Raw genomic sequence first — 26,743 nt, 5'->3', positions numbered from 1 at the left:
CTTCATTGCGGAAGTCATTTGGTTCTAATGGCATTAAATATCACTGTGTAGCAGCGAAATATTGCCATTCGATGCTAATGCCAATGAAACGTCCAGTATGACAGGGGTAGTTGAGCTGCTCCTTACCTTTCTGGTAACGGATTTGGTCACAGCATGTACAACAAATTTAGTTAAGTTGGCTTTTAAAAGCCTGTTCATTGGATGAAATCAGAGCAACAGACAAGTTGACCCCTATTTGTACAAGTGGCCAATAAATCATTGTATGCTGTCTTAAAGCATCAAAGTGGCTAAAATCAGGGTTCTCAAGCAGTATGCTTATGTACTATGTGATGCATGCAGTTAAAAGACTGTTCTATGTCGTCAGTTGTGGCTGCGAGTGCTACCGGCTAGTTCCCAGGGCTGCTATTCTACACACGCACAAATACTTAAGGTGGATTGGAGGATGAGTGCCACGCACAGTAGCTGAATTGGTAAAGCACCGCATGCATAATGCAGAACATATGAATTGAGTTCCCATTTACAGGAAGTTGTTCCCTCAACTTTTATTTCCCTTTTCCATTTTTATCTGGCGTCCGCCCCGATCCCGCAAAAGTTCGTCCTGTTCTCGATTTTCCTGTGCTGACCTGTGTAAAGACGTCCGCAGCTTTGTAGGCTTATGCTCTTATTTCCGTCGATTTGTCAGAAATTTTGCCTCACTGAGGTACGTATAGATGGTAGTGGCTATGGAATTGGCGCAGTTTTAGCTCAATGTCAACGTGGTCGTGACAAAGCCATTGCATACGCAAGCCACATGCTTTCACATGCTGAACGCAATTACTTCATTACAGAGTGCGAGTGCCTCGCACTCGTATGGGCAGCGAGCGAATTCCAGCCGTACTCATAGGGTCGACCTTTCACTGTTACCACGGACCATCACGCTCTCTGTTGGCTCTCGGCACTTAAGGATCCAACGGGTCGTCTAGGTCGCTGGGCACTACGTCTTCAAGAATTCACCTACACAGTGGTGTACAAGTCCGGTAGGCTACACCAGGATGCCGACTGTTTGTCTTGGCACCCCGTCGATGCCCCTGACTCCAGTGATGCAACTGCTGGAATATTGGCGTACAACTCTCCTCTTTGGTTGTGACCCAACATTGCCTTTCGACACGCTCCTGCCAAGTGCTCTAGAGTCCCCGTCTGAGCACGCTCGCGACGCTATAGCTACAGCTGCCCAGGCACGTCAGATTGCCCACCGTCGCCTTTCTGATTACAGAAAAGACAGAAGTTTCTTTATGACAACCGTCATCATGGTGTCCAGTTCTCTGCCGGCGACCTCGTACACCTTTGGACTCCTTCAAGGCATGTGGGCCTATCGGAAAAACTGCTCTCCCAGTACTCTAGTCCTTACCACGTCGTCCAACAGCTCAGTGGTGTGACTTACTAAGTAGCTCCAGCCGATACTTCCCCGTCGTCCATGTCAACTGATATCGTCCACGTGGGTCGTCTCAAGCCACATCATGCGGCCGCCATCTAGAAGGCGCCGGGTCGGTGCTTTTGCCACCGGGGTTATGTCACGGTGCCACGAGAGGGACAAAGACGATGATCACTAACAAGACAAAAAAGACGACGTAGTGGGACTAGCCTTACGTTCGGCCATACTGCTTGTACCGGCCATATCTTCTGCAGAGTAAACGCGGTCCCATTTAGCCTTATCTCTCTGCCCGTTTCAATATGTTCAAAACAAACATTTATCCAGCGATTTTTTAACCTCATTGTTTGTTTTCATCACCTGGTCAAAGGAATTAGGGCTCAGCTTGATACAGGCCATTTCACCTTGGAAGACACAAACATTCAAGGAGGCTTAAAGAAGTTACTTGCAGGGAGATTGTGGATACTGTTCAGAATGAGTTTTAGAAAATAAGAAGTCTTCAGCTAAATGCATGGCAGAGACGCTCGATTCGTCATAAAGGGCCTCAGGGTAACAAACATAAAAGTTCTAGCCTAGTGTGCCCCCACTGCTGACAAAAAATCGAAACATGTGTTAACGTCATATTCCACCATATGCTATCCTGAAAAAAGTAAAGAAAATTTTTTGTAGGCTACTTTTCATGAATTCACACATGGATAATTTTGTACAATCTCAAAACCAAGAAAAGTGAAGACATTTGTTTCCCTCAGTCCAAGGAATTCCAAATCCAAATTTCTGCAGGTTAGCTGATGCCGTCTATCTTTTGGGACCAAGAAGGAACTACCTTGGATTATTTGTAAGTGGGTGCTACAGTAACAGCAGTGAATTAATTGATGGACAAAATGAGGCAGATTAGACCAACAGGCATTTAAAGGCCAGTTTACCCTATAAATAATGCGTGCCATGTCCGAAACCATCCTTGAAAAGCTGAAGAGCATCTCAACGACTTACCAATCAGACACCACTAGACCTAAGGCTGCCATATGTGCACAAATTTAGCCACCGCTTGAACAACATGTCTGCTAGATAGTGTCTCACTTGTTTTCATATACGCCCATCAAATGAGCCCAGTTGCAGTCTTGTACCACAAGTGTGTACGAAACATTACGTCCATTTTCTGCACTGTGCTGCCTGGTGATCTACGAAATAGCTTTCAGCCTTGGGAAGTTCTGTGGGCCAAGTGGGGCAATGCTTAAATGACTATCGGAGGGAGCATTCAAACAATTTACATAAGCTGGATGGTGCAGTGCACATTGCAAGGCCTGCTCACTGAGCCATGCTTTCACAGATTATGATGCTGGGCAAGAGTAGCAATAAAACAGCACGAGCTTATGAAGGCATATTTTATCAGAAAGATCTTGCACAAGTTAGTAACACTTCAATCGCCTTATATTCCGCAGAGGGGCACTTGTTTAAGGTTGATTTGGAGCATTACTAGGAAAATGAACACTGTCACATCTGCATCTTGCATTTCACAAAATTTGCACCATATGTTCCATCCTTTAGCTTTTTAAATCAGTTAAAGTTGGCATATTGTGTGCATGTGTTCATCCTGTGTAAGTGCCTTTTTGTACACAGAAACTATGCTGAGAAAACTTCACTAAGTTGCCCTGGGGAAGTACACTTGAGTCTTAAAAATATCGTTCACAGTCTTTCTTTTTGCAAAGAGAAATTCTGTCACTGCATGGCATGCTGAACTAATTCTCATGTGGTTGACAACTTCACTGATAAAGATGGGAGTAAAAAAAAAGGTTATAGAAATAAAAAGTGCCACATTGTCACCCAGATATATTTCCTAACGCAGTGCTTAAACTATTTCTTTTTCAGACAACAGGATTAAGGTAAGGCTCAAGACTCAGGATACGATTGCCCAGGTCAAGGGGTTGCACAAACAACTCCTGTGAAGTGCTGCAAGGTGTAGATTCATACATTATAAACCTAGTATTTGCTTGAGAGTGGTGTATAGGTCACCAGCATTCCGTTAGAATGGCAGACGTTCGTGGCTACCCCTGGACAATGGTTGACTGTATATACGTACTGGCCTTTGAATAAAGGGGGCATTTGTTTGGGAAAGGACCTGTTGGGCGTCTTTCTTTCTATGCGGATAAAACATGGCGTCAGAAGTGGGATTGGTATGCCACCCACCCTTCTAAGTGAATGGCTACAGTGAAGCGTGGTCGATAGCAATCCAATGGCCAGCGGCGAGGACCAGCGTAGTGCCAGCGAGCAGCCAGGTGTCAAACAATTCAGCCTAAAACTGCAGCTGCCTGTAAAAATTGCCTCACCAATCCGGCAGCTGGCAGACATGGCAAACCCACTACGAGGACTACGCAACTGTTTTTGTACTCAGCCAGGAGTCAAAAGACATAGGGGTATGCTTGCTTCTTTATTCCATGAGTCCCAGAGCTCGCCCACTCCCCAATACGGTTTTGCTTGGCGCCCAGTCGCTTGCCTCTTACAATATGGTCACTGCTCATTTCACTGCACACTTCGTTTACGCGGCAAACGAATCGTATGCATCCCGATGCTTTCCCAAGCGGGTTCAGATGCCTGATGAAGGCGTCAATAATTGTTACTCTGACCTGTACTGGCTAGTCGAACGTTGCAACTATCCTTCAGCTGGGATAGAAGGAAGGCTATAGTGTGCGACCGGTTCTCCGTTGGCCTGCGCGACACTCGGCTATTGTCGCAGGTGTATCACAATGCGAATTAAGATGACACTCACAGATGCATGCACGCAAGCGCGAATCCGCAGATGCAGCTAAGGTACGAAAGTTGTCGTACTTTGGCAGCGAGCATTCCCGCGAGCTTCATTCAGATGCCGCTAAATCCAGAAAGTCCGCCTCCCGTTGCCGTAATGATGCAAAATTTCGAACCCGAACACCTACAAGAGCAGCCCACATGCAATTTTTGTGACCGCTTCCCTCACTCGCGCTTCGACTGCCCGGCTCGACATTGTTTGCAACTTCTATGAAAGGAAAGGGCAGTTTGCCGAAGTCTGTCTCTTGTGCAAGACCAAGCAGGCCAAGCTCAGCTTCATCCAAGTTCTTGCCGTTGGTGCACCCACTAAGGCAAAATTTGTGGACGTAACTGTTGCGCTGTTTAAGTTCGACTCGGGAGCCTAAATGTGCACGGTTCCATGCGACTTTCCTACGATGCCAGCGCAACTATGCCAGTCACTATTCGTGCTAAGCTCACATTCTCACATTCAGCTCAAACTCGCAACTTCAATGGCAACAAAAAATTAGCACTCAACCATTACGTTGCCAAGTCCCTCACTCTGCCTCTCCTAGGTTTACTGGCGCTGCAAGCTCTTGGAGTTAACAAATTTCTCGGTGAACTTGATGCTCCAGCAGCAACTCTGCATGCCGAGCCGTTCTGTGAACTCCACACACTCAAGGACGAGTACACCACCCATCTAACAGCCGATGGAGCACCCTTTTCAATAACCGTTTCACGTAGGATTCCTATACCACTGCGTGGAACTATACAAAATGAACAGGATAACTGGTGAAGGCAGGCGTGATACGCTGAGTAGAGTATCACACCATGGTGCTCTGATCGCGTCATCGTGCATAAAAAGGATGCATCCTATTGACACAGCTGAACAAGATGCTTCTGAGAGAGCACCACATACTTGCAAATGTGGGGCAAGTGCTTGGCCACCTTGGTGATTCAACTATCTTTTCGAAGTTCGATGCAACCGCAAGCTTCCACCAGGTGATACTCTCTCCCTAATTCCACGAGCTGACTACATCTATAAGCCATTTTGGTCGGAACTGCCTTTGCCGGCTGCTCTTTGGCATCATCTCCGCCCCCACATAATTTCAAAAGCAAATGGCTAGAATCTTTGAACGCCAGTCGGGGGTGGTGAATATAATATCTGATATCGTTGTCTTTGGTTGCACCCGCAAAGAATACCACTCCAGACTGGGCCAAGTGGCAACACGACTTAAGGAGGCTGGCGTCACACTCAACCAGACAAAAAATGTCTATTTGCGGTCTCGGAAGTCTCCTTTCTCGGAGTTGTGGTTTCATTCGAAGGCGTATCGCCCGATCCGAGCAAGGTCGACGTGGTTGAAGCCATGGAAGCTCCTAAGGATGTGGCAGGAGTTTGGCGTTGCTGGGAAAAGTGAATCACATAGCCTGATTCTTGCTGTACATTTTCAATGTCACAGCATCCATCTGGGCCCTCCTGCACAAGTCAGCCTGTTGAACCTGGACAAGGTCAAGAGGTGGCATTCATTAGAGTTAAAGAACTCTTCCACATCAGATCGCTGCAGGGCGAAATACTATCCGGCCTTTGCTACCACAATTTCCGCAGACGTAATCTCTTTTGGAGTTGGTGCGGTCTTGTTGCAAGTGCAACCTGCAGGAGAGAGTTGGCCAGTCACTTTTGCTCTGAGGTGCATGACCGAGACAAAGGAACACCATAGCCAGACTAAAAATGAAGCTTTAGCTATGACATGGGCTATCGAGTGCTTTGATGAGTTCATCCAGGGATTATGTTTGAATGCTGAAACCGACCATTTGTCACTCCTTTCACTTTTTGAGAAGATGGAGCTGGACGTGTTGCTTCCTTGAATACAGAGGCTGAGGTTGAAAACAATGTAGTGTCAGTTCCGGATGCTAAATGTACCAGGAAAGCTCCTAACCACAGCAGATAACCTGATGCACATGTCCCAAAAATATCTTACCCCTGTGGGAACGGCTCGGTCCCTCAGTTCACGCCAGCAGGCCCCAGTCCTGGCCAGCCGCGCCCAAAAGCGCCCTGCCGAGAGCCTCGAAGCACTGCTCGCACTTTCCAGTCCCTTCGTCCTCTCCTTCGACTGCTGCCTCCGATGCCGGAGTTTTGACGATGCCGGAGTTCCAATGATGCCGGTGGCTCCGATGATGATGATGGTAGAGTTCCCATACTACCCCTCCTTCTGCGAAGGCAACGATGGAACTGGCCCACGGCGGCTTGCCGCGGCGGCCCCGCATCCCCGGCAGCGGGCAAACCCTGCAGACTGCTGCACCGAACGAGGATCGGTGGAGCAGGCAACGTCTGAGTCACCTAGGTCTTCCAGGAACCCAAAGGCCCTAAACCTGGCTGGCTTCCCGGACTATGCTTCGCGAAGATGCGGCAGACTAGATGGTGGAACCTCAGATTTGTCGAGGTCTTGCAGGAACCAGAAGGCCCTAAACCTGGCTGGCTTCCCGGACTATGCTTCGCGAAGATGCGGCAGACTAGATGGTGGAACCTCAGATTTGTCGTGGTCTTGCAGGAACCAGAAGGCCCTAAAACATTCCCGGAGGCACACCTGGTCAGGTCTTCTTTACCGACCTCATTCTGGGGAGTGCACACAGCAGGTAGCCTGAAGGTGCAGCCGCATGCTTACTGTCATGCCACCGCATAGAGACCAGCACCAACCATCACAGGTGCGCAGGCACCACAGGTGAGCAGGTAACAGGATGGGAAGATGATAGGCTACCATTATCATTGCTCGAAGAGTGCTGCTTCCACTACGGCTGACAACCAGCCTCGAGCACCTGCGATTTCATTGGAATACCGGGCACCACTCGCCAAGTCCTCTTGAGTCTACTTTGTGGAAGTCCCCACACTACATCGCCGAGGGACACAGCCACTCATGGAGGTGATCGTGATGCCGTCGTGTTGCTGTCATCCACGCCAGTAGCGTCCTTCCCAATGACGGCGCCGAGAGCTACAGCAGGACATAGCAGACCATGACGCCCCCAAGTCCCATGCCAGACCCGATGACGGTGACCGAGGAGGAGCCAGCGGAAATGCTTCTTGGCGAACGCCAGAGCTGCAGCTCACGCCCCGGAGATGGCCACGTACCAAGCTAGGCAGGCCTCGCTACTGGCTGTGGAACGGGCGCTGCCCGTCTTCCCACGAGCATGGTTTGTCCCGGAACGCAGCCAAGGCCCCATGTTACGGCCGCCAGTGTGGGAATGGCGCGTCCCTCAGTTCACGCCAGAAGGCCCCAATCCTGGCCGGCTACGCCCAGCCGAGCCTCGAACCACCACTCGCACTCTCCAGTCATTGACTGCTGGCTCCGATGCCGCAGTTCCAATGATGATGATGGTGGAGTTCCTATATCCCCGAGGCTAGACACCGTAGAAATATTTGCAATGCAAGTAGTCTTCTGCTTATTCGAAGCCTACGCCTGAATATACAGGAATTGCGTCAGGCACAAGACTCGGACGATAAGTGCAAACCACTTATCACATTCTGGCAACATGGATGCCGACAGAAATCGAAGATTCCATTTTATCTAAGCAAGTATGCCTTAGTGGAAGAAAAGCGCTCGGTCTGCAGTAACCGTCTACTCAAGGGTGCCTGCATGTGCGTGTGCACTCCGTATAGCAGTACTGACTCTGCTAGATGTAAGGCACCAAGGAGTGAACAGGAGCAAGGCTCTGGCTCGTGTGTTTGGTGTCCTCGTATACTGGCAGACACCGCTTTTGTTGTCACCAACTGTGAACAATGTGCCCCCACTACAATCAGCAGGGCTGAATGTCCGATTCAGCCCTGCTGATTAGGTCGAACCACGTTACAAAAATATGCCAAACTGCGAAAAAGAAGCTTTGGTTCTTGCGACGGAAATTGCAGTTAGCCTCACAGTCAGTAAAACTAACAGCTTATTTAACGTACGTTCGACCCACGTTAGAATATGCCAGCATAATCTGGGACCCTTATCAGTCAGGGTTAATTGAGAGACTGGAAAGAGTTCAACGTCGAGCAGCGAGGTTTATTCTATCGCGCTATTTTCGCACAGATTCAGTCCACGAAATGCTCGGTTTGCTGAACTTGCCTACGCTCGCTGAACGCAGGCGCATAGCTCGGTTAAAGTTCTTTTTTCTTCTCACAAAAAACACATTCAACATCAACAGCGAACAGTATTTGATAGCAAGACAAGGTAGAACACTACGGAAAAGCAAATATAATACTTTTCAAGTAGCTCAGATGCACATTACCGCTTACGCATTTTCCTTCTTCCCAAGAACCATTAAAGAATGGAATGAATTACCGGTGTTAACGCGAGAAAGCATCAGTGCGGAAGAAATTGAGAAAAAACTTAAAGCAACATTGAAAGATGTACGCACGCATACTTGCTCACCCTTTTCTTTTTTGAGGGGGGGGGGGGTATAACTTCTTTTATTAACACCGCATTTATAGTCATATTGATCGGAGTATCTGCAGAAGATTTCGCTTATGTATCTTCTTTGTTCGCTTATGTTCACCTATTAAAATATTCATGTCCTGCCTTAGTCATGTACTTTACTAATTCCCGAAATACTGCTATTGACTTTTGTTTTTGTGCTATATGTATTATTGTAATACCATGTATTCTACTAATTGTTGAAGTGCTGCTTTGACCCACCCTGTAACGGCCGACAGGCCAACAGTATGAGTAAATAAAAAATTCCCACATGCCTACCTGGATGTCTCTGGGAACTTATTGACTTCGACTTGTTTCACTTTACGGGCCAAACATTCATTCTCGTGGTCGAGTACTACTCTAGGTTTCCCGAGGTGATTAGCTTGGCGGTTGAGGCAGCTCAAGCAGTCACTGATGTCCTGAAGTGCACCTTTGCACAGCATGCGATCCCTTAAGGTCAGGTCGGACCACAGCTCACCATTTGCATCCTGGGAATTTGCAACGTTTGCAGCGGCATATAGCTTTGACCACGTAACCAGACACCAGCACTATGCATTCAAATGGAGAGGATGAGAGGATTCGGACCGCGAAGAATCTGTTCTGTAAAGCAGAAGACCCTCACTTGGCCTTATTGAGTTACCAGGATACTCCAGGAGTCAGTGGTTTCAGTCGGGCTCACCTCTTGATAGGGCGACAACTACGGACCAGACTCCCACATAGTGATTGATGAACAGTTACATCCGAACTGGCCAGTAAGAGGGAAGATGGAACGTAGAGAAGTAAGGTACAAGCAGAAGCGGAGCAGAGACTTTAATAGGTGCCAACAAGCCGTACACCTCCTCCCACTACAAACAGGTCTGAGTGGCTACGGCAGGTCACAATGTGTGAGTGTGACCTGACCTAGTAAAGGCTACAGTTTAGCTTGGTCCAAAGGCCATGATGCAACGTGGTTGAAATGCAACGAGGCGGTGTACTGCAACGTAATCTCATGACTTGACTCCTTTTGTTCCTGCTAGAGAACAACAAACAACACCAGGTAGACAAGAGCCACACCAGCATCCTTTTGCCGTCTGGGAACCATCATCTTACAGCACAGCAAGGTCAAGAACAACCCCGGGACAGTCCTCTATGGATAGTGATCAAGTGGTGCGTACATGTGAGGGGGGCCTACGCATTGTTCCCCCAGATCGCCAAAATTTATAATTGTTTCCTGGCCTCACCTCTCCTCTATGGTCTTTAATGGGGGATATGTAGAGGCCGCCACTTCCGTTAGAATGACACAAGTGCATAGCTCTCCCTGGACTTTGGTTTGACTGTACAGTCGAACCCACTTATAACAACATTCAAGTGCCACGAACATTCCATCTTATAACCAATAATTGTTATAACCGGGTTCAATGAAAAAAATCAAAATAGGGGGATGGCAGAGCTGATGCGAGAAAACTATAATAGCAGGGAAATCAGTGCCCCTCCCCAGCACCTGTCTCCACCTAGCTGCTGATTCTGTTCACTCGTTTAACTGCTTCCTAGGTGCTCCGATCGTGTGTAACAAGCCGCGGCTGTCGGCGTTAAAGAATGGCACTAATATAACAACTGCAAAGGGGGTCACGGGTGGCACGCGATATGCGAGCACCGCCGAGGCATCGCTTTGGTGGTCCCAAAAGGGGCCTTTTAAAAATTGCGAGAAGGCTGCCGCAGCAGCCTGTCAGCTTGAGAAATCCAGAAGGAATGCTGAGGCGAGATCACCACAAGCATCTCGCCACGCACTTCTTACTGGCTTGCACGAGAAAACCCATCTACCAATCGCGCTACCGCACTACCCTTGAAGATGCATTACCAACAAGCCCACATTGCAACCCTTGTGAACCCTATGTCCGTCAGCCTTGCATGCTTTACGCGAAGCTTGCCTACATCCTCCAAGGCATCCAGGTGCACCAGGTAGTGCAGCAAAAGGTTCCTCGCGATAATGAAGCCCCAGAGGGACTGAATCATCTGCCGGGCCTCCTGCAAGGACAACGTTGAGGCAGCCTGCCCTACCGCGTCACCACTACCGTCGTCGTCATCGCTGTCTGATGCAAGCACGTTCGCGACGATCGCCTGATTGGTTAGAAGCACATAGTTTCCAAATCTATAGCCGTGCGCTTTCTTTTCACCGGCAATGTCGTGCATTGCCGATGATTAGCGGGCGGATCAGCCATCTTCCGTTTCGGCGGCAAGTCAAACCAACTGTTGGTCAAATGAGGCTGAGAAACTGCATGGCCAGGAACGATTTTGACGCAACAAACAAAGATGAACGCGAGCGATTAAGCTGTTTGCAGAAATGTGCTGAATGAGGAGCCAGCGAGCAACATGCGAGCAACCTGCGAGCAGCGCAGTTGATGCGGTCCATTCGTGTTTCGGAGGGTGGGGCAGCTTAGAGCTATGGGCGCAGCCCATTCGTGTTCGGAGGGGTGGAAGGGCAAACGGGAGAGGCACAGGAAAAACTAGCATGCGGTGGCTGTTGGAGCAGTGGCCCATCTTGCAGCGGCTCAAATTTCTCGTCTCTTTTCTTTTTCTTTTCAAGGATTTCGCATTTCACTACCTTTCGGCTCGGACACCCAGCAGCCAGATTTTATCGTTATAACCGATAATGCAGCACCGGGGCATTGTAGTAAGCAGGTTATTTCACCATGGAACACATACAAAAGTTGACGGTGCAGCAGTTTCTCATTGTTATAACCGATATATTGTTAAAACCGGTATCATTGTAAGTGGGTTCGACTGTATATACATACAGGCCTTCAATTAAAGGAGGCTCTTGTTTGGGATTGAATGTGTCGGACGTCTGTCTTCTTATGCGGACACAGCAAGTGACATGGGCTTTCAAGCCTACCCCAGTTATATTTGCAGACATCTTACATCTACAACATAGTATGGGCTCCTGCAATGAACCTACGTCGTGTTTGCACACAAGTTGTGAGGAACATAGTGCACACATAGTGCCTCGCATAGTATCATCAAAAGAAGCAATAATAAACAGCAGCTTAGTAAACTAGCTCCAATAAATCTCAGAAAAATTTCTTAGACTTCAAGGCAACCAAATTTTACAGCAAAATTAAGCATGAGTAGAACTGTCAGTGGCTGGGCCACATTCCTCAATATTCATGTTCAATGTTTACACTCGGGTTACTCAACATGTGCCTTTTTCACTGTGTCGAGCAGGTAGGTGCTCAAGCAAGTCTTGATTCACTAGTTGCCAAAATCAGAGATAAGCAGGGTAACAGTATGAACATGCAAGGCAAGAAACAGTACACGTAAACGCTACACGGAGTGCCAGTGAAATTTGCAACAGCTCACTCACGCATTATCTGCAACAGCAAGCCCCAGAAAAAAAGAAATTTTTTTTTCCCAAGTGATGCACAAAACTAAGTGGCAATGACAGTAACAAGTGTTACAACCAGCTTGAACCTTTCCACCATAAGAGAAGAAAGTCCAAGTTGAGAGCCCACATGTGCCCCATTCATAATGGCAAATTCAACAATCAAGAGCAACATCACTCAAAAAAGGAATAAAAGCTGCCGAAGACCCATCTACCAACCACACACACGCTGCAAGGCACAAGAAAATGAGCTGCTCCAGAGTTGTGCCCAAGTGTCCCAGAGTATGTGTGGTCTCACCCTAAGTTTAGCATGATTCGAGGCTAGTTGAGTGTTCAAAACTAGCGAGACCCAACGACTACATACGACACCAATAAGCAGGGTGGCCAAACCTTGATTCCTACGTGGGTGGTCGCGGCTGATCATGAGGTTCCAGAAGTACGTATCGAAATTCGAAAGCAAATTTTTGCTTCCTACAGCCTGGTTATTAAACTGCGTCAATACATATAAACAATAGCAGTAGAAAGAAGCGCACTGAACTGAACACCCTTCTAGATTGATGCCAGCTATTTGCCAACAGCAGCCATGTGTCAGTACCATTTGTATTACCAAATAAAGCAGCCGAACAAGTGTTAGGAGCAAGCTTCTGTCAAAAAAACAGCATATGAGAAAAAAGAAAGAAAGGTGACTGTGTGCTCTGTCTGTGAGCTCCACATGTCACGCATAACTAAAAAAATTTGGCTTAGATGTTCACAGCAGCACATCCTATCAGCGAACTGCATTTCTTCACCAAGCATGCGGGGTGGTTCAGGACCCCTTTAAAAAGTACCACTTAACAACAGTCACAGTGCTGCATTCCTGTCTCTATGGAGATGTGCCATGACTACATGAACTTGGACAATCTTTCACCTTGGAATTATACATCCACAGCCATTCAGTAGAGAACAAAAGCTCCACTGGCGAGTTCAATATTGCAACAATTGAAATGACCGTATAGCTACGAGGTGCTCTTTGATACATGCGGACGTGACGGTTAACTCAAGACGAGGACAAATAGCTTTCTCAAACCCTACACACCCCGAGATCCAAGCCACTCAAAGCTATGCAACAGACTTTTCAGACCGCTTATTATTTGAGCAGCAGGCTATGCACGATACTACAGAAACCATTGCCAACTTGCCTAACATCAGCATAACCCACATTTATTTGACAGGCTCAGTGCAGTTAAAAAAACAAACGCTGCGGATTTGTAAGCAGATTCACAAACTTTACAATTCTATGCACGTGAACAGTACTGTCTACTGGGTGCAGGCACATGTGGCATTGACCATAACAATCATTGGCCTTGAAGTTCAAATTCACTTTTTTTTCAACCTCCGTAACAGCTCTTTCACTTCCCTTTTCCCTCGCTATTTTATTACTGCCCGAAAATCCATCATCCGGTGTGACACACATGCCCATATCCCTCCACGTATCTGCTTCACTGCCCACAATCTCGGGTGGAGGAAGTCACTGTTCAGAGACTTCAAACCAAACCAAGGTTGCCTTTACAGCAGCCACCATTTCCACCTAGGGTCAGCGATATCTACACATTGTCCACTGTCTGCAATGCTCCGCTCCTGCATCTATAGCTGATGCCTGCCATCTATTTTAGACGTACCCAGGGCCTCTGGGTCAAATTCAACTCGCGAAAGTGTACTTCAAGGTGTGAAAATTAATAGTGATCAAGCAGAAGACTATGAAAGATTGATTGTGGACAGCACATCCTATAAGTATGTTGCAATATCTCAGTGAAACGAGATACTGCAAATATTTAGTTTCATACCGCTGTTACGCCCATGGCAACCAAAGAATAAAAAAGAAGCATTTTGTTGTGGACGAGGAACACTCCTATATTCAAGGCGATGCAGGCACTTATGTTTAGCCATGTGAATGATACATACAAAACCATTCCGGAACGCAAGTTCCATGCAACATTTCTTCGCAAAAAAATACTACAGGCTTTTGAGCACCTTACGCTTCCGTTTGTGTGACTAGGGTGGCCGCCACATGGTCCAGCTGTGCGGCATATTATGCAGCACAAAAAAGGAATAGTCCATATATCATCGTACATACCTCATCAAGAGAAATTGCCCTCGAAAGTAAGAATGAAACATTCAACTGCATGTAAAGGAGGCCAAACCCGGACATGGCAGCAATGCTAAGGCAGGTACAGAGGCATCCTTCTCCAGAGACATGCCAGCTTCTCTGCACATTGGGTGTGCAGCAACACCCCCTCTTATCCCGATTCGATTCTCCGTCAGCGTTAATGATCTCTTAAATCTGTGTGCAAACAAAAAAGTGGGAAAGGAAGGGATAGGAACTATGGAAAAGCGGGTGCGATATCCTGAAGGCCAAGAAGTTTGAGAACCCCTGCCTTGTGTAACTGTGCAGTGCTCTAAGAAAGGCATATCAACATCATCATCATCATCATCATCATCATCAGCCTGGTTACGCTTACTGCAGGGCAAAGGCCTCTCCCATATTTCTCAAACTACCTTGGTCATGTACTAATGGTGGCCATGTTGTCCCTGCAAACTTCTTAATCTCATCCGCCCACCTAACTTTCTGCCGCCCCCTGCTACGCTTCCCTTCCCTTGGAATCCAGTCCGTAACCCTTAATGACCATCGGTTATCTTCCCTCCTCATTACATGTCCTGCCCATGCCCATTTCTTTTTCTTGATTTCAACTAAGATGTCATTAACTTGCGTTTGTTCTCTCACCCAATCTGCTCTTTTCTTATCCCTTAACGTTACACCTATCATTCTTCTTTCCATAGCTCGTTGCGTCCTCAATTTAAGTAGAACCCTTTTCGTAAGCCTCCAGGTTTCTGCCCCGTACGTGAGTACTGGTAAGACACAGCTGTTATACACTTTTCTCTTGAGGGATAATGACAACCTGCTGTTCATGATCTGCGAATGCCTGCCAAACGCACCCCAGCCCATTCTTATTCTTCTGATTATTTCACTCTCATGATCCGGATCCGCAGTCACTACCTGTCCTAAATAAATGCATTCCCTTAAAAAGGCATATATGCTAGCACAAATCCTAAGGGAACCTGAAGTGACCTACGAGGGTTTCAATGTGTCACTCATTGTGAAGGGAGCCTGCACATGAAAAAATTATCTATTTCAATGAACATAACTGGTAATGTCGTTTTGCCTCCACAGACTTGGAGGCAAAAGGATCACTCATGGCAGAATGAGAATATTCCAGCAAAACGAACAAGCAAGTTCATTCACAAGTGTATTCACACTGCTTATATTCTAAACGCCTCGGCAGTGTAGCTTCACTCCAACTAAACAACGCATCCACAGAATGGTGTTATTTAACCAAACAGGTCTTCCCAAGAATTCAAGACAATAAGAACTCAGAAAAACAATATGTAATTATTTGTCCTTGTGTACATATAATACTCTTTTCATGCACAAGGATGTTCAACTAGGCAGCGATTTACATGGAGAAAAACATGCCTTAGTGAGACACACTACATTCGCAGTTTATCCCTAATGAGTATTTTACAGTGCACTAGAGCCTTTTGTAGGCAAAATGAATAAACAAGTACTTCGCCGTTGAGCTGTTACATCAAGGAACATCACATGTTCAAGGCCATTAAAATAAGTGCTAGAAATTGATTAACAAAATTGTCCCTGCAACCTTCAACACAGCTGGCCTCAGCTATACCTTAATATAACTAAAGAACTTGTTAATTAATATTTCCTCAATGTGCACCTACATAACTGGTACCCTACTTGACTGTGATATGGTGACGTCAGTGTCATGTGTCAGGTTATATCGGTGTTCTCAATTGTTTCATTACAATGTTAAAACACAACGAAATAGTTTGTCACATTATGTTGAAACATGCTACGAGTTACCCCGGCAGCTCAACATATCCGAGCATACGGTAACACTTTTGTAACAGAATGTCATGCAGCATGCTGCACATATATGCATATTCCCAGTTCAGGTTTTATGTAATACATAGATACCTACATGGCTGAACTATATGGATAGACAATTGCCATTGGAGTTCACCAGTTACGAATCTTTGAAAGAACCTGCACTGATATGGTCAATTGTTGGTGCAGGCACCTCTTCACATGGCTGTAACATGCCCAAGTCTGAAGGCTTACGTGTCACCAAAATGGCTGAGTGGATGTGGAGGTAATCCTTAGGAGTGGAACTTGGCAAAAAGAAAAGTCTCACATGTTTACTTTGACATGTAGGTACATTGTTGCTGAATATAGACCTAAACTAGTGGTGCGCAAAATAAATTTTTCAGATTGAATGGAATACGAATCAAATAATGCCAGAAGCAGAATATGTTTCCAGTAGTTTTTGAAAAATAAACAGTTATGATCAAAATATGTATAAAACAATGTGCACACAGTGGGGTTCATAACAGTCGCAAGTTCCTGTTGTTCCATCACACGTTATAAAGGACTGTTTACTAAAAGCACAAATGGAAGCACTAGGACCAAATGCTCGTACACAAAGGGCTCTTCGGAGAGTGGAAGTGATCCCTGTGTAGCCAGGAAAGTCTAGCTCCCTCAGCAATGTATGCAGCCTCTACTATGCACACTCTCATATTTTATGCATATACTACGCCCAAGAGTTTGAACAGGGTGCATACGTAATGTTTTAAAGGGTCCCTGAAACGGTTTGGAGAAGCTTTGTAAACACATAGGGTGGAGCTACAGTAAAACATTTGCACCACAATTTGTATGAAGCGTTTGAGATTAAGAGAGCTATGGACGAGTACAAGTTACCATCCTACATAGCAATGCATTTTCTCAACTTGTTTGCCGAGTGATGAGGTCTAAGCTCCATTTTCACTGGCTCTGCGTCATGATGCAACGTCGTGTCATCTACTTCCAGTTGTCATGGAGCCAGCGTGCCAAGCCCCACCAACCTCTCTGCCAGCCGCCTGGCAGTCGATCCCAAGCGAGCTATCGAAGCAGCATGTGTTGCGAGCATTCGGTTGCAGCGCCGAGCGTGTCCGGTATTTCGGTAACCACAGGCAAGCTGGGCATTTTGACGGATAGATGAAGGCATGAGCTACAGCCCCTCCATATTACTATTGCTGTGATGGAGGAGCTTTAGCATAGACATACCTGAGCGGTCTGATCGGTGTGCATGGTTCAGCCACCTGGTGACGCAGAGCTTAATCAGCCAAAGAGCTGATACTGCTTTAAGCATGTGTAAAATTTTAAACATTTAGAAAAACAATGTCTTCATGATGACACTCGTGCCAAAAATTTACACAAGCAGCAAAATAGAATGCACTTCGTTACTGCTGTATTATTCCTGTTTGGTTGAGCTCTGTGCCACCAGGTGACTGCACCATGCAGTCCTTTCACATTTGTGCCTCCATTCATCCCATAAACACCCATGCCCAGTCCACTTGCACTTTCATTTACACGAATACGCTAAAAGTCTCTATTATGGTAGCAATGCTCCTGTGGGAAGTAACATCCGCAAATGCATAGATTCTTGTGCAGATTGGATCCCGACAGTCACATGCACTGCAGCCACTAAGCTCATCTGCTGCCTTGCACAAGGAGTCGATGTCACAGCTTGACATATTGCCAGTTTGCAGCCCACAATGTAACAAAAGCGAACCATGGTGTTCGCAAAAAGACAAATAGAGACCAACACTGACCACAGAGCTCTTGTCAACACAGAGGACGTTGTAACACAAGTAGATGACACTTGCTGTGTGCCAGAAGTCCCGAGTCTAGTGATGAAATTGTCTTTGTGCATTCTCTTTGTTATTTTCTTTTCTATAGAAAAAAATTAACATTCCAACTATTTCAAACAAGATTTGTTCGCCATAAAGTTGGAAAGATTATCTATGATGCGCCCTAGGCAGCGAATGAGACAGCTCGCTCTACTAGCGTCATATGGTCACCTTGTGTCACCTGGTCAGGGGCAACTGAAAACTCAGCCGAGTGGCATGCTGCAATCGGTAGAAATGTACATTTTTTAAAACCTCATAATAAATTGCGCGCTTCATGTGGAGCTTTTAGATGCGGCATTGACAAGAACTCACCCTAACAACTCAATAAGTTTGCACAATATCGTCAAAATCGTTTCAGGGTCCCTTTAAGTGTTCAAAGGCTATTAGAAAATACTTCTATTTATGAAGTGCTTATTCGAAAGCATAAAATATTCGCACACCCTTAATCAAAACAGCTAATGCTTGGATTTATTTTCTGAAGAATGTGTCCTGTGCACAACTTTGTTGGTGAGGAAATTCCTTACGAGATACTGGCACAACTGTGATTCATAAAGAACCTTTACAAATGTGTAAAAACAGGATTGGCCTAATTTCTTGCCTTCTGCACACAACTTTATTATGAAGTGCAGGTGTCATTGTATGCTCGATTCGAAACATAAATTTTACACAAATACTTCTACAGATATATGTCACACTAGTGCTTCTTGATATGCTGATACATTGGTTGAAATAAAATGTAGGAATGAATTAAGCATGGGGCACTTGACATTTGACTCTAGACTTGAATTACTCATGTGTATTGGTTATAACAAGTGACTTCTGTGCTGATAATGAAATTCCAACTGCCATCACTCAACTTCCCTTGACGCCCCCCCGATACAATAAAATGCTAACATCACTATACCACATGCTTCAAGTACTAAAATACACACGAACAGCCAATGAATACTCATTAAACACAGGCATTTATATGGTGCTCTGATGAAACAGACAGTGGAAAGCTAACTTACTGAACAATCAATTCCTCTAAAAAACTACCAATCTGTAAAAAAAAAAGGCGCAAATAGAATAAGATCAGAAGTCTCCAGGATGAACCACGTATACCAAAACCTAGAGGCAACAAATACATGAATGAGTCAAACAGAATAAGTTCATATGTACCAAAAGAGAATACAGGGGAAAGAAAAAATACAGAGCTTAGAAAGCAGATCACTCAGACATCTGTAGTGTAATAATAATTATTACAATGAACATACATAGTTTGTAGGGGCATGCAAGCAGTAATTTTTGAGATAAGGTTGAACATTGAATACTTTTCGCATAATGAAAAGCCACAATTTAACAAAGCAAATTATTGATTTTCCTGTCATTACGTAAAGGTGAAACTGTACATTTATGTTTCTGCTCAGTTGTAACGGCATTGTGTGGGTCAGTTTTCATAATTTCTTTTGCTCTATGTACTATGACATGCTGCGAAGAGATCTAGAGGAAATATGGTAACCCCCCAAAAAAAGTGGTTTATACACTAAAGGCAAATAATAACTCGACGTGGACTGCTTAAACACCATTCCAAAAACATCACAACACTTGTTCTATGCCAAGAAAGGACTTAGTTTACATCTGAGAAAATTGCATCTGAAGGGTCCGCACAAATGCCCTTTTAGAAATTCAAATCTCCCGCCACACAACCGGGGGAGTGGTGCCGTTGCATATGCCATCACCGCCCGAAGCTGCCGTCAGTGAGGTAAACGGCATTCGATAAATGGTGGCAGCACTGAGCCAAGACAGAGCAGTGGATTCACCGCAGCAGCTGCTTGTTGGTCAAATGGTGTGAACCGTTTGGGCATCCCAAGACATAACATGGACGTTAAATTTGCTATTACTTGCAGTTTGTGCAGATTTCGCGAACCAGCAAAACCAGTCCAGCACTGCGCGATAACGAAATTGCTGAAACGCTAAAGTGTGGGCAGTGCAGAGTAGAGCAAAAGCAAACCCCTTCAACTGCCTGCATCATTGTCAAGGGTAATTTCAATGAGTTCTTTTTTTCTGAAAATAAAATAGAACTGGAGAAGTAGCATTTTATTTCGCCTTATAATACGACACAACAATGTTTCTTGCAATGAGTGGTTGAGTACTAGTGACATAATTTAAGTGAAGAGTGCTTTCGTCATTGGGCATGTACTTGAATGTCCCGGCAGAGTCAATCATGTCCTGCATTTTCTTTAGTTTTTCAATTATTAAGGCTCTGTTGGCGATAATATTGATGCCTTAAAGAGATTCTCAAGCACTAATCTATCCCTTTCGCTTGGCTTAATATTTGCTGCAGTGTCCCTTCAAGAGCACATGGAGACATTTGTGTTACCTGCTGCTATCCAGCATGCTACATGCCTGTAGATTTTTAATTGGCTCCAGTTCAACATGGTTGTCGACCTCCCCTACAGTATCATGGTGCTGTGCTCTCGTATGTCTGCTTAAGTGATGAGACTGCTTAAAAGACCTAGAGCAGACGGTGCAACTGTATGGCCGGTCACCTGTGTGAATGCGCTCGTGCACCTTCATGGCACTCTTCAACGAGAAGCTCTGGAGGCATAAAGGGCACTGATATGGCTTTTCACCTGTGTGGGTGCGCAGGTGGGATTTCAGGCTGGCCTTTCGTAAGAAGCGCTGAAGGCATGTAGGGCATTGAAATGGCTTCTCACCTGTGTGGGTGCCCATGTGCTCTTTCAGGTAGGCCTTACGTGAGAAGCTCCGAAAGCACGAAGGGCACTGAAATGGCTTTTCACCTGTGTGAGTGCGCAGGTGGGTTTTGAGGTAGGTCTTATGTGAGAAGCTCTGAGAGCATGAAGGGCACTCAAATGGCTTCTCGCCTGTGTGGGTTCGCACATGGCCTTGCAGGTGGGTCTTTTGTGAAAAGCTCTGAGGGCAAAAAGGGCACTGAAATGGCTTCTCACCTGTGTGGGTGCGCATGTGTTCCATAAGGTTGCTCTTTTGTGAGCAACTGTGAGAGCATGAAGGGCACTGATATGGCTTCTGGCCTGTGTGTGTGCGCAGGTGGGATATCAGGTTGGACTTATGTGTGAAGCTCTGAAGGCATGAAGGACACTGATATGGCTTCTCACCTGTGTGGGTGCGCAGGTGCTGAGTTAGATAGGTCTTTCGTGAGAAGCTCCAAGAGCATGAGGGGCACTGAAAAGGCTTCTCGCCTGTGTGGGTGCGCAGGTGGACTTTCAGGTGGGCCTTTTGTGAGAAGCTCCGAGAGCACGAAGGACATTGAAATGGCTTCTCGCCTGTGTGGGTGGACAGGTGTTTCAAAAGGTTGCCCATTTGTGCAAAGCTTTGAGAGCATGAATGGCACTGATATGGCTTCTCGCCTGTGTGGGTGCGTAGGTGGGCTTTCAGGCTGGCCTTTTGTGAAAAGCTTTGAAGACATGAAGGGCACTTAAATGGCTTCTCGCCTGTGTGGGTGCGCAGGTGCTCTGTCAGGTGGCTTTTTCCTGAGAAGCTCCGAGAGCATGAAGGGCACTGAAAAGGCTTCTCGCCTGTGTGGATGCGCAGGTGTGTCATAAGGCTGCCCTTTCGTGAGCAGCTGTAAGAACATGAAGGGCACTGATATGGCTTCTCGCCTGTGTGGATGTGCATGTGTCTCCTAAGGTTGCCCTTCTCTGAAAAACTCCGAGAGCATGAAGGGCACTGAAATTGCTTCTCGCCAGTGTGGGTGCTGGCATGCGTTTCCAGATGAGACAGTTTATCAGTCGCATAGTCACATAAGTGACATCGGTGGAGGCATCCTTGCTTTGAGTTGTCACATTTGGCAGTTGATGGAGAAATAGAAGGCCCAAGTGCTGCACAAATAAAACAAAAGTAAGCAAAAGTTAATATGTAATGCCAAAACACAACACAGACGCCAAATTTACTGGCAAGCTTTATTTTCCTTTTTTGTTTATTTGGGAAGTCTTCAGGGTCATTTCAAGTATGATGAAACCAAGAACTCCTAATGGTCCTTTTTAATTTACCCAATATTTCTGCACCTGAATATTTCATGATCCTGTTTGTGAAGTCCACCAATAAAAAAATTATTTTTTAGAAAGGCGAAAAATGACAAAGTGAATAGAGTGTTTGAAGACTTTCATGGATTTTTACGACCCTTACAGAACAGATTAAAAATACTTTGATTGAGCTCGCTCTCTCGTCCTAAATGAGCACTCGAGGATCAGAAGCCAGATTTGGCACTACTTGCAAAACTTGTTACAATTCGCTGGCACAACAAAATTGTCTCATAAGAGATTTAATCAGTGGGATTTTTCTTGATTGCATGCTGAACTTTGGCAACGTTTATGCAAGTTGAGAGTGCAAGGAGCCAGCTAGAAAATAGCGTATTTTCCCCCGTATAACCCACCGACATGTAAAACCCGCACCCTCTTTTAGAAAACGTTAAGCGTGGATGGCTGGGCTAGTTGGTTGTGAATAGCATTATGAAGCATTGTTCCAGAGCACAAAAAAACATGGACGAGCAGAGAAGGACAAGAACAGGTGTTCTTGTTGCCTTTCTGTGCTCACCCGTGTTTATTTCTGCGCTGGAACGTTTCACATTTTCAGAATAGGCCAGAAAGAAAAAATTTCACCTTCTCATGTCTGCTCTTGCTCCTCCCCCTTACATGAGAACTGCCTCTTCTCCCCCCTCTGCTATACCATTCTATCTAACTTCCCTCTGGACTTGCACATTAGTAGAAAGATAAGCAGTGTAATCTCTGCAATGCTTTTGTGGGGGATCACGGATAATTACAGCTGCTAAGAGGCTAATGTGGCGACGCCCAGGGAACTGTAAAGGGCATTGTTCACATTCGACACGGTGGCGTCGAAACGAGTTTCTTGTGTCGCCTTTCCTCTCTGCCTCGCTCCTGTCAGGCAAACGCCCACTCTGAACCACCCCTGATGCAGTGTGCCAAACAACAGTAGCAGCAGCAGCAGCAGTGGAAAAGTCGAAGGAAGAGGCAAAGAAAGCTTGTCTTTAAAAAAAAAAATAGCGCGTATAACCCACAGAAACAACTGCATACAATCCTCGGACAGTTATAAAAACAGTATCCATTTGGAGATGAACGACTTGCCCTTGTTTTATCTTCAGCCAGTGACTCGGTCCTACTGTTTTTAAAGGTGCTGCTGGGCCACTGATCACAGCTTATCGTGATCAAAGTTCTACTTTGCTGGCATTGTTTGCACTATTCGCTAACTGCTAAATGCAAGATGGCGATGCATACAGAGTAGGAGAATGACCGAAAATGAAGGGGAGAACGGAGTTTTGACACACAGGCGTGGGAAGACAGTGGACTTCCCCAGGAGATAATGAAAGTTTGATTAGTCCCGAACCTTGCCCTGAAGTGTGGCTTTGTGGCAACACACACTGTGCTGTCATGAAGCCAGACCTCAAACTGAAGTTTTACACTCTCACCTGCACATATTCTTGACTTCTATCACACCAACTAAAACTGCTGCAGTTTCCTTTATATTAGATGGCATGGCTGTTTGAGACCCCTCCGATATAGCTAATGTTTTAATGTCTACTTCTAATCAGTGTTCACGCATGACAACAACTCCTTCCTACTGTTCACGAATACTAATCCTGTGCTCTCTATCAGCGATGTGGTAATCAGTGAAAACAGCACCAGAAACTTGATTCTCAATTTAGACACAAAGAAATGCAGTGGTCCAGACAATATTCAAAACAGCTTTCTGGTAAGATACTCTCTCTGGTGTTCATGTTACTTAGCGGTCATCTTTCCCAAGTCCTTGCCTTAGGCATCGTGTATCAGTCCTTGAAGCTAGCCAGAGTCCTGCCTTTGCATAAATCTGGTGAAAAGCAATTTTTTTCTAACTATAGACCTATATCGCTTACCTCCAATTCCGGTAAGCTACTGGAGCATATCATACAGAAGCATATAACAAAGTATCTTGAATCGAATAACCTTCTCTTTAACATACAACATGGATTTTGTCGTAGTCTGAGCACAACACAACTGGTTAAATTTTCACATGACATTACTAAAAACCTTGATATTGGCAATCAAATTGATGCGTTATTTGTACACTTTTCCAAAGCTTCGACACGGTTATACACAACAAGCTACTAAGTCAACTAAACATAATTTGAAATAATCCTCGACTGATTGACTGGATAGCTAGCGTTCTTAATTCTCACTCTCAATTCATTTCATTTATTTCCACTTCGTCCTCAACTGTAAATGTAACATTAACAGCTCACCGCCCCTGGTGACCTTTTTTCGTCACTGACCATTCTAGGACCTTTGTTATTTTTACTATTTATAAATGACCTTCCCAGCAATATTAAGTGAAATGCCTGTCTTTATGCCAACGACTGCTTCCTATACCAGGTCACTTCTTCTAGTGATCACACCTTACTTCAGGATTCCTTCAACCGATTTTGCACCAGGTGTACGGACTGGCAGATGCGCATCAACTTTCAGAAAACCGTAGTAGTGTCATTTAGGAACAGCTATTTTCCTTCACAGCATGTGTACGCTTTCAACAACACAATAGTTCTTCAGGCACAGGTGTACAAATACCTTAGATTTATCTTCACACACAACATGCAGTGGTCACAGCACCCCCATATTGGGTAGGGAACTCTCGCTTGTATCAGCTCTCACTTTACAACAACTTTTCTAGTGTTTCTTTACCGAGTGCTCAAAAACGATTGTTTGCATCAGATCCGTGAAGGCATCAGGATTCTATCGATACCATATTTGACCACAGTGGGTGGATTTCCCACGAATTTACTGTCATTTTCTTCTCCTGAGAGGTGGCGCCTCGCTAACCCTAGGCTTACTTTTGCCTGCAGCTGGCCTTTTGGAGGCCTGGTATGCTTAATTTATTACTCAAGATGGAGTATCAAGTGGTGGGGGGAGGATACCTTGCCGGAAAAGGTTACTTAGGATCAAGCTTGACAGTCTGTGGGGGTCAGAAGAGTTGGTGCCAAAACGCACATGGAGGACCCTAATGTGCCATCCCCACAGCCGGGAGCATGCCGTGGCAAACCAGGCGGTGCTGCACTAAAATCCAAGGTGCTACGAGCAGGAAGGATGCCCTGGATGCCCTCACTTCCTCGAGATGATATCAAGATTGCGATCAGGAGTGCGAGGTGGAATCAATATCTTGAAGATTGGCGCAATTATGGTGGCAGAGGCAATACTCGCCGCCACTGGCATCAGCCAGGAAGACCTATGCCAAGATACTCTGTGCCCGAATCCACAGCAAATTATTGTGGTGGCCAGTACTCCCAAACGCGAGAATGTGAGCCGCTACGTTGGGATATGGCTGATACTTATCTCGGGCAAGGTACATGAGCTGAGTGCCTAAGAGATGGCCCCAAACTCCACATCCAAGGGGGTAATGCGCAACATCCTCCTTCACGATGGCCCTAACATCATCGATGCCAAGATTATCAACACGAATAATCCACTCACCTTGGCAGCCAAGAGAATAGCCCAAACCAGCAAGGTCATTGTCGCATTCGATGGGCATCGTGTACCGAACTTCGTCAAGTATGGACCGTTACTCATACAGTGCTCGCTCTACAGCAAGCAAATCGTGAAGTGTGTTATAGATGCGGCCACCTCGGCCATCGCGCCATGTGCTCCACTCCCCGTGATGCGATTTGCCCTGGCTGTGGTGCCCCTAGCCCTGACAAGCAGCATCAGTGTACCCCGAAGTGTAAACTCTGGTGGCCAGCATTTCACGGCAAGTAAAGACTGCGCTCAAAAGTTCAGGATCCCATGCATCGTTGTCACAGTGAGCGCATCAAGATGGTCGGTGCCATGCCACCATCCCCTCAGTGGCGCTCCGCATACAGCGTGGACGAGTTTCATCGTTTGTCCACACCGGGCGCTCAGTGCAGAGGACACTCCCATTCCAGGGGCCACCTGAGCGGTCGTTCCGGGCACAGGGGCCATTGCACCTCTAGGAGACGATACGGCTCCCGCCCCGGGTCCAGAGGACAGGCATGTCCCCGGGGATGCTCTGGTTTTCGGCTTTGCTCCAGCTCCAGGCCAAGGCACGACATGTCGCAGCGGACCAGGTCCCGCTCCCACACGCCCACCACCCTCAGAAGCAAGACAAAGCCAACATCCTCTCGGGCCGACAAGGTCCAAGGGGGACGTGAGGCCCTCAGAGGCGATGACCTGCCTTGTAATTCGCACCATGCGAATGAGCTCAAGGATTTAAAATGAGCTAACGAGCAGTTGAGGAAAGAAAACACGCAAGTTAGGCAAGAAATAAGCAGGCTACGCATTAAGCAGCAGAGAATAGACAGGAAGATGAGACTATAAAATCACTCTCGGAACTCAAGAATGCTTTCACCAGCGTGCAGGCTGGCTTGGTAAAGGTCCAATAAGCTATAGTGCACCCCAAAATGGGCTTTGGTGCACTCAGTGAGCGCATAAGCCAAGTTGAGGACGTCGTTGCCAGGAGAGAACCCAGGCTGGCTCCTTCGCAGGCTACAGCACAATACAGTCGAGCCCACTTATAATAATATTCAAGTGCCACAAAAATTCCATTGTTATAATCGCTAGTTGTTATAACCGGGTTGCATGAAAAAAAAAATCCATATGGAGGATGGCATAGCTGTTCCGAGAAAACTATAATGGCGGGGAAGCCAGTTCATCTCCCCACCCCGTTCCTCCATCCAGCTTCTGATTGTGCTAACTCGTTTAACTGTTTAACTCTACTTCCTGCACGCTCTGATCGCATGTTGTTAACAAGCCACAGCTATCGGTGTTCAAGAATGGCACTGCCATAACAACTGCAAAGAAAGGTCACGGGCAGCAAGTGACATACAAGCTCCGCCGAGGCATAGCTTTAGTTGCCCCAAAAGGCGCCTTTTAAAATATGCAGGAAGGTTGCCATAGAAGCATCTCAGCTTGAGAAACCCAGAATAAACGCTGGAGCGAGATCGCCACAAGCATCTCGCCACGTAATTCT

General features: G+C 46.1%; 1 protein-coding gene across 1 annotated transcript in view; it reads right to left on the bottom strand.

Annotated features, from left to right (window-relative positions):
- Positions 1-19,805: 19,805 nt before the first annotated feature.
- Positions 19,806-26,743, bottom strand: part of LOC126538766 (uncharacterized) — a 47,753-nt gene continuing 40,815 nt past the window's right edge. The window contains exon 4 of the mRNA XM_072289730.1: positions 19,806-21,594. Coding sequence (XP_072145831.1) covers positions 20,111-21,594 — 1,484 coding nt within the window. The 3' untranslated portion in view covers positions 19,806-20,110. The remainder of the gene's footprint in view (positions 21,595-26,743) is intronic.

This window comes from Dermacentor andersoni, chromosome 8 (assembly GCF_023375885.2).
Source record: "Dermacentor andersoni chromosome 8, qqDerAnde1_hic_scaffold, whole genome shotgun sequence".
NCBI classification, from domain to species: domain Eukaryota; kingdom Metazoa; phylum Arthropoda; class Arachnida; order Ixodida; family Ixodidae; genus Dermacentor; species Dermacentor andersoni.
This window is presented reverse-complemented; position numbering and strand designations above follow the sequence as displayed.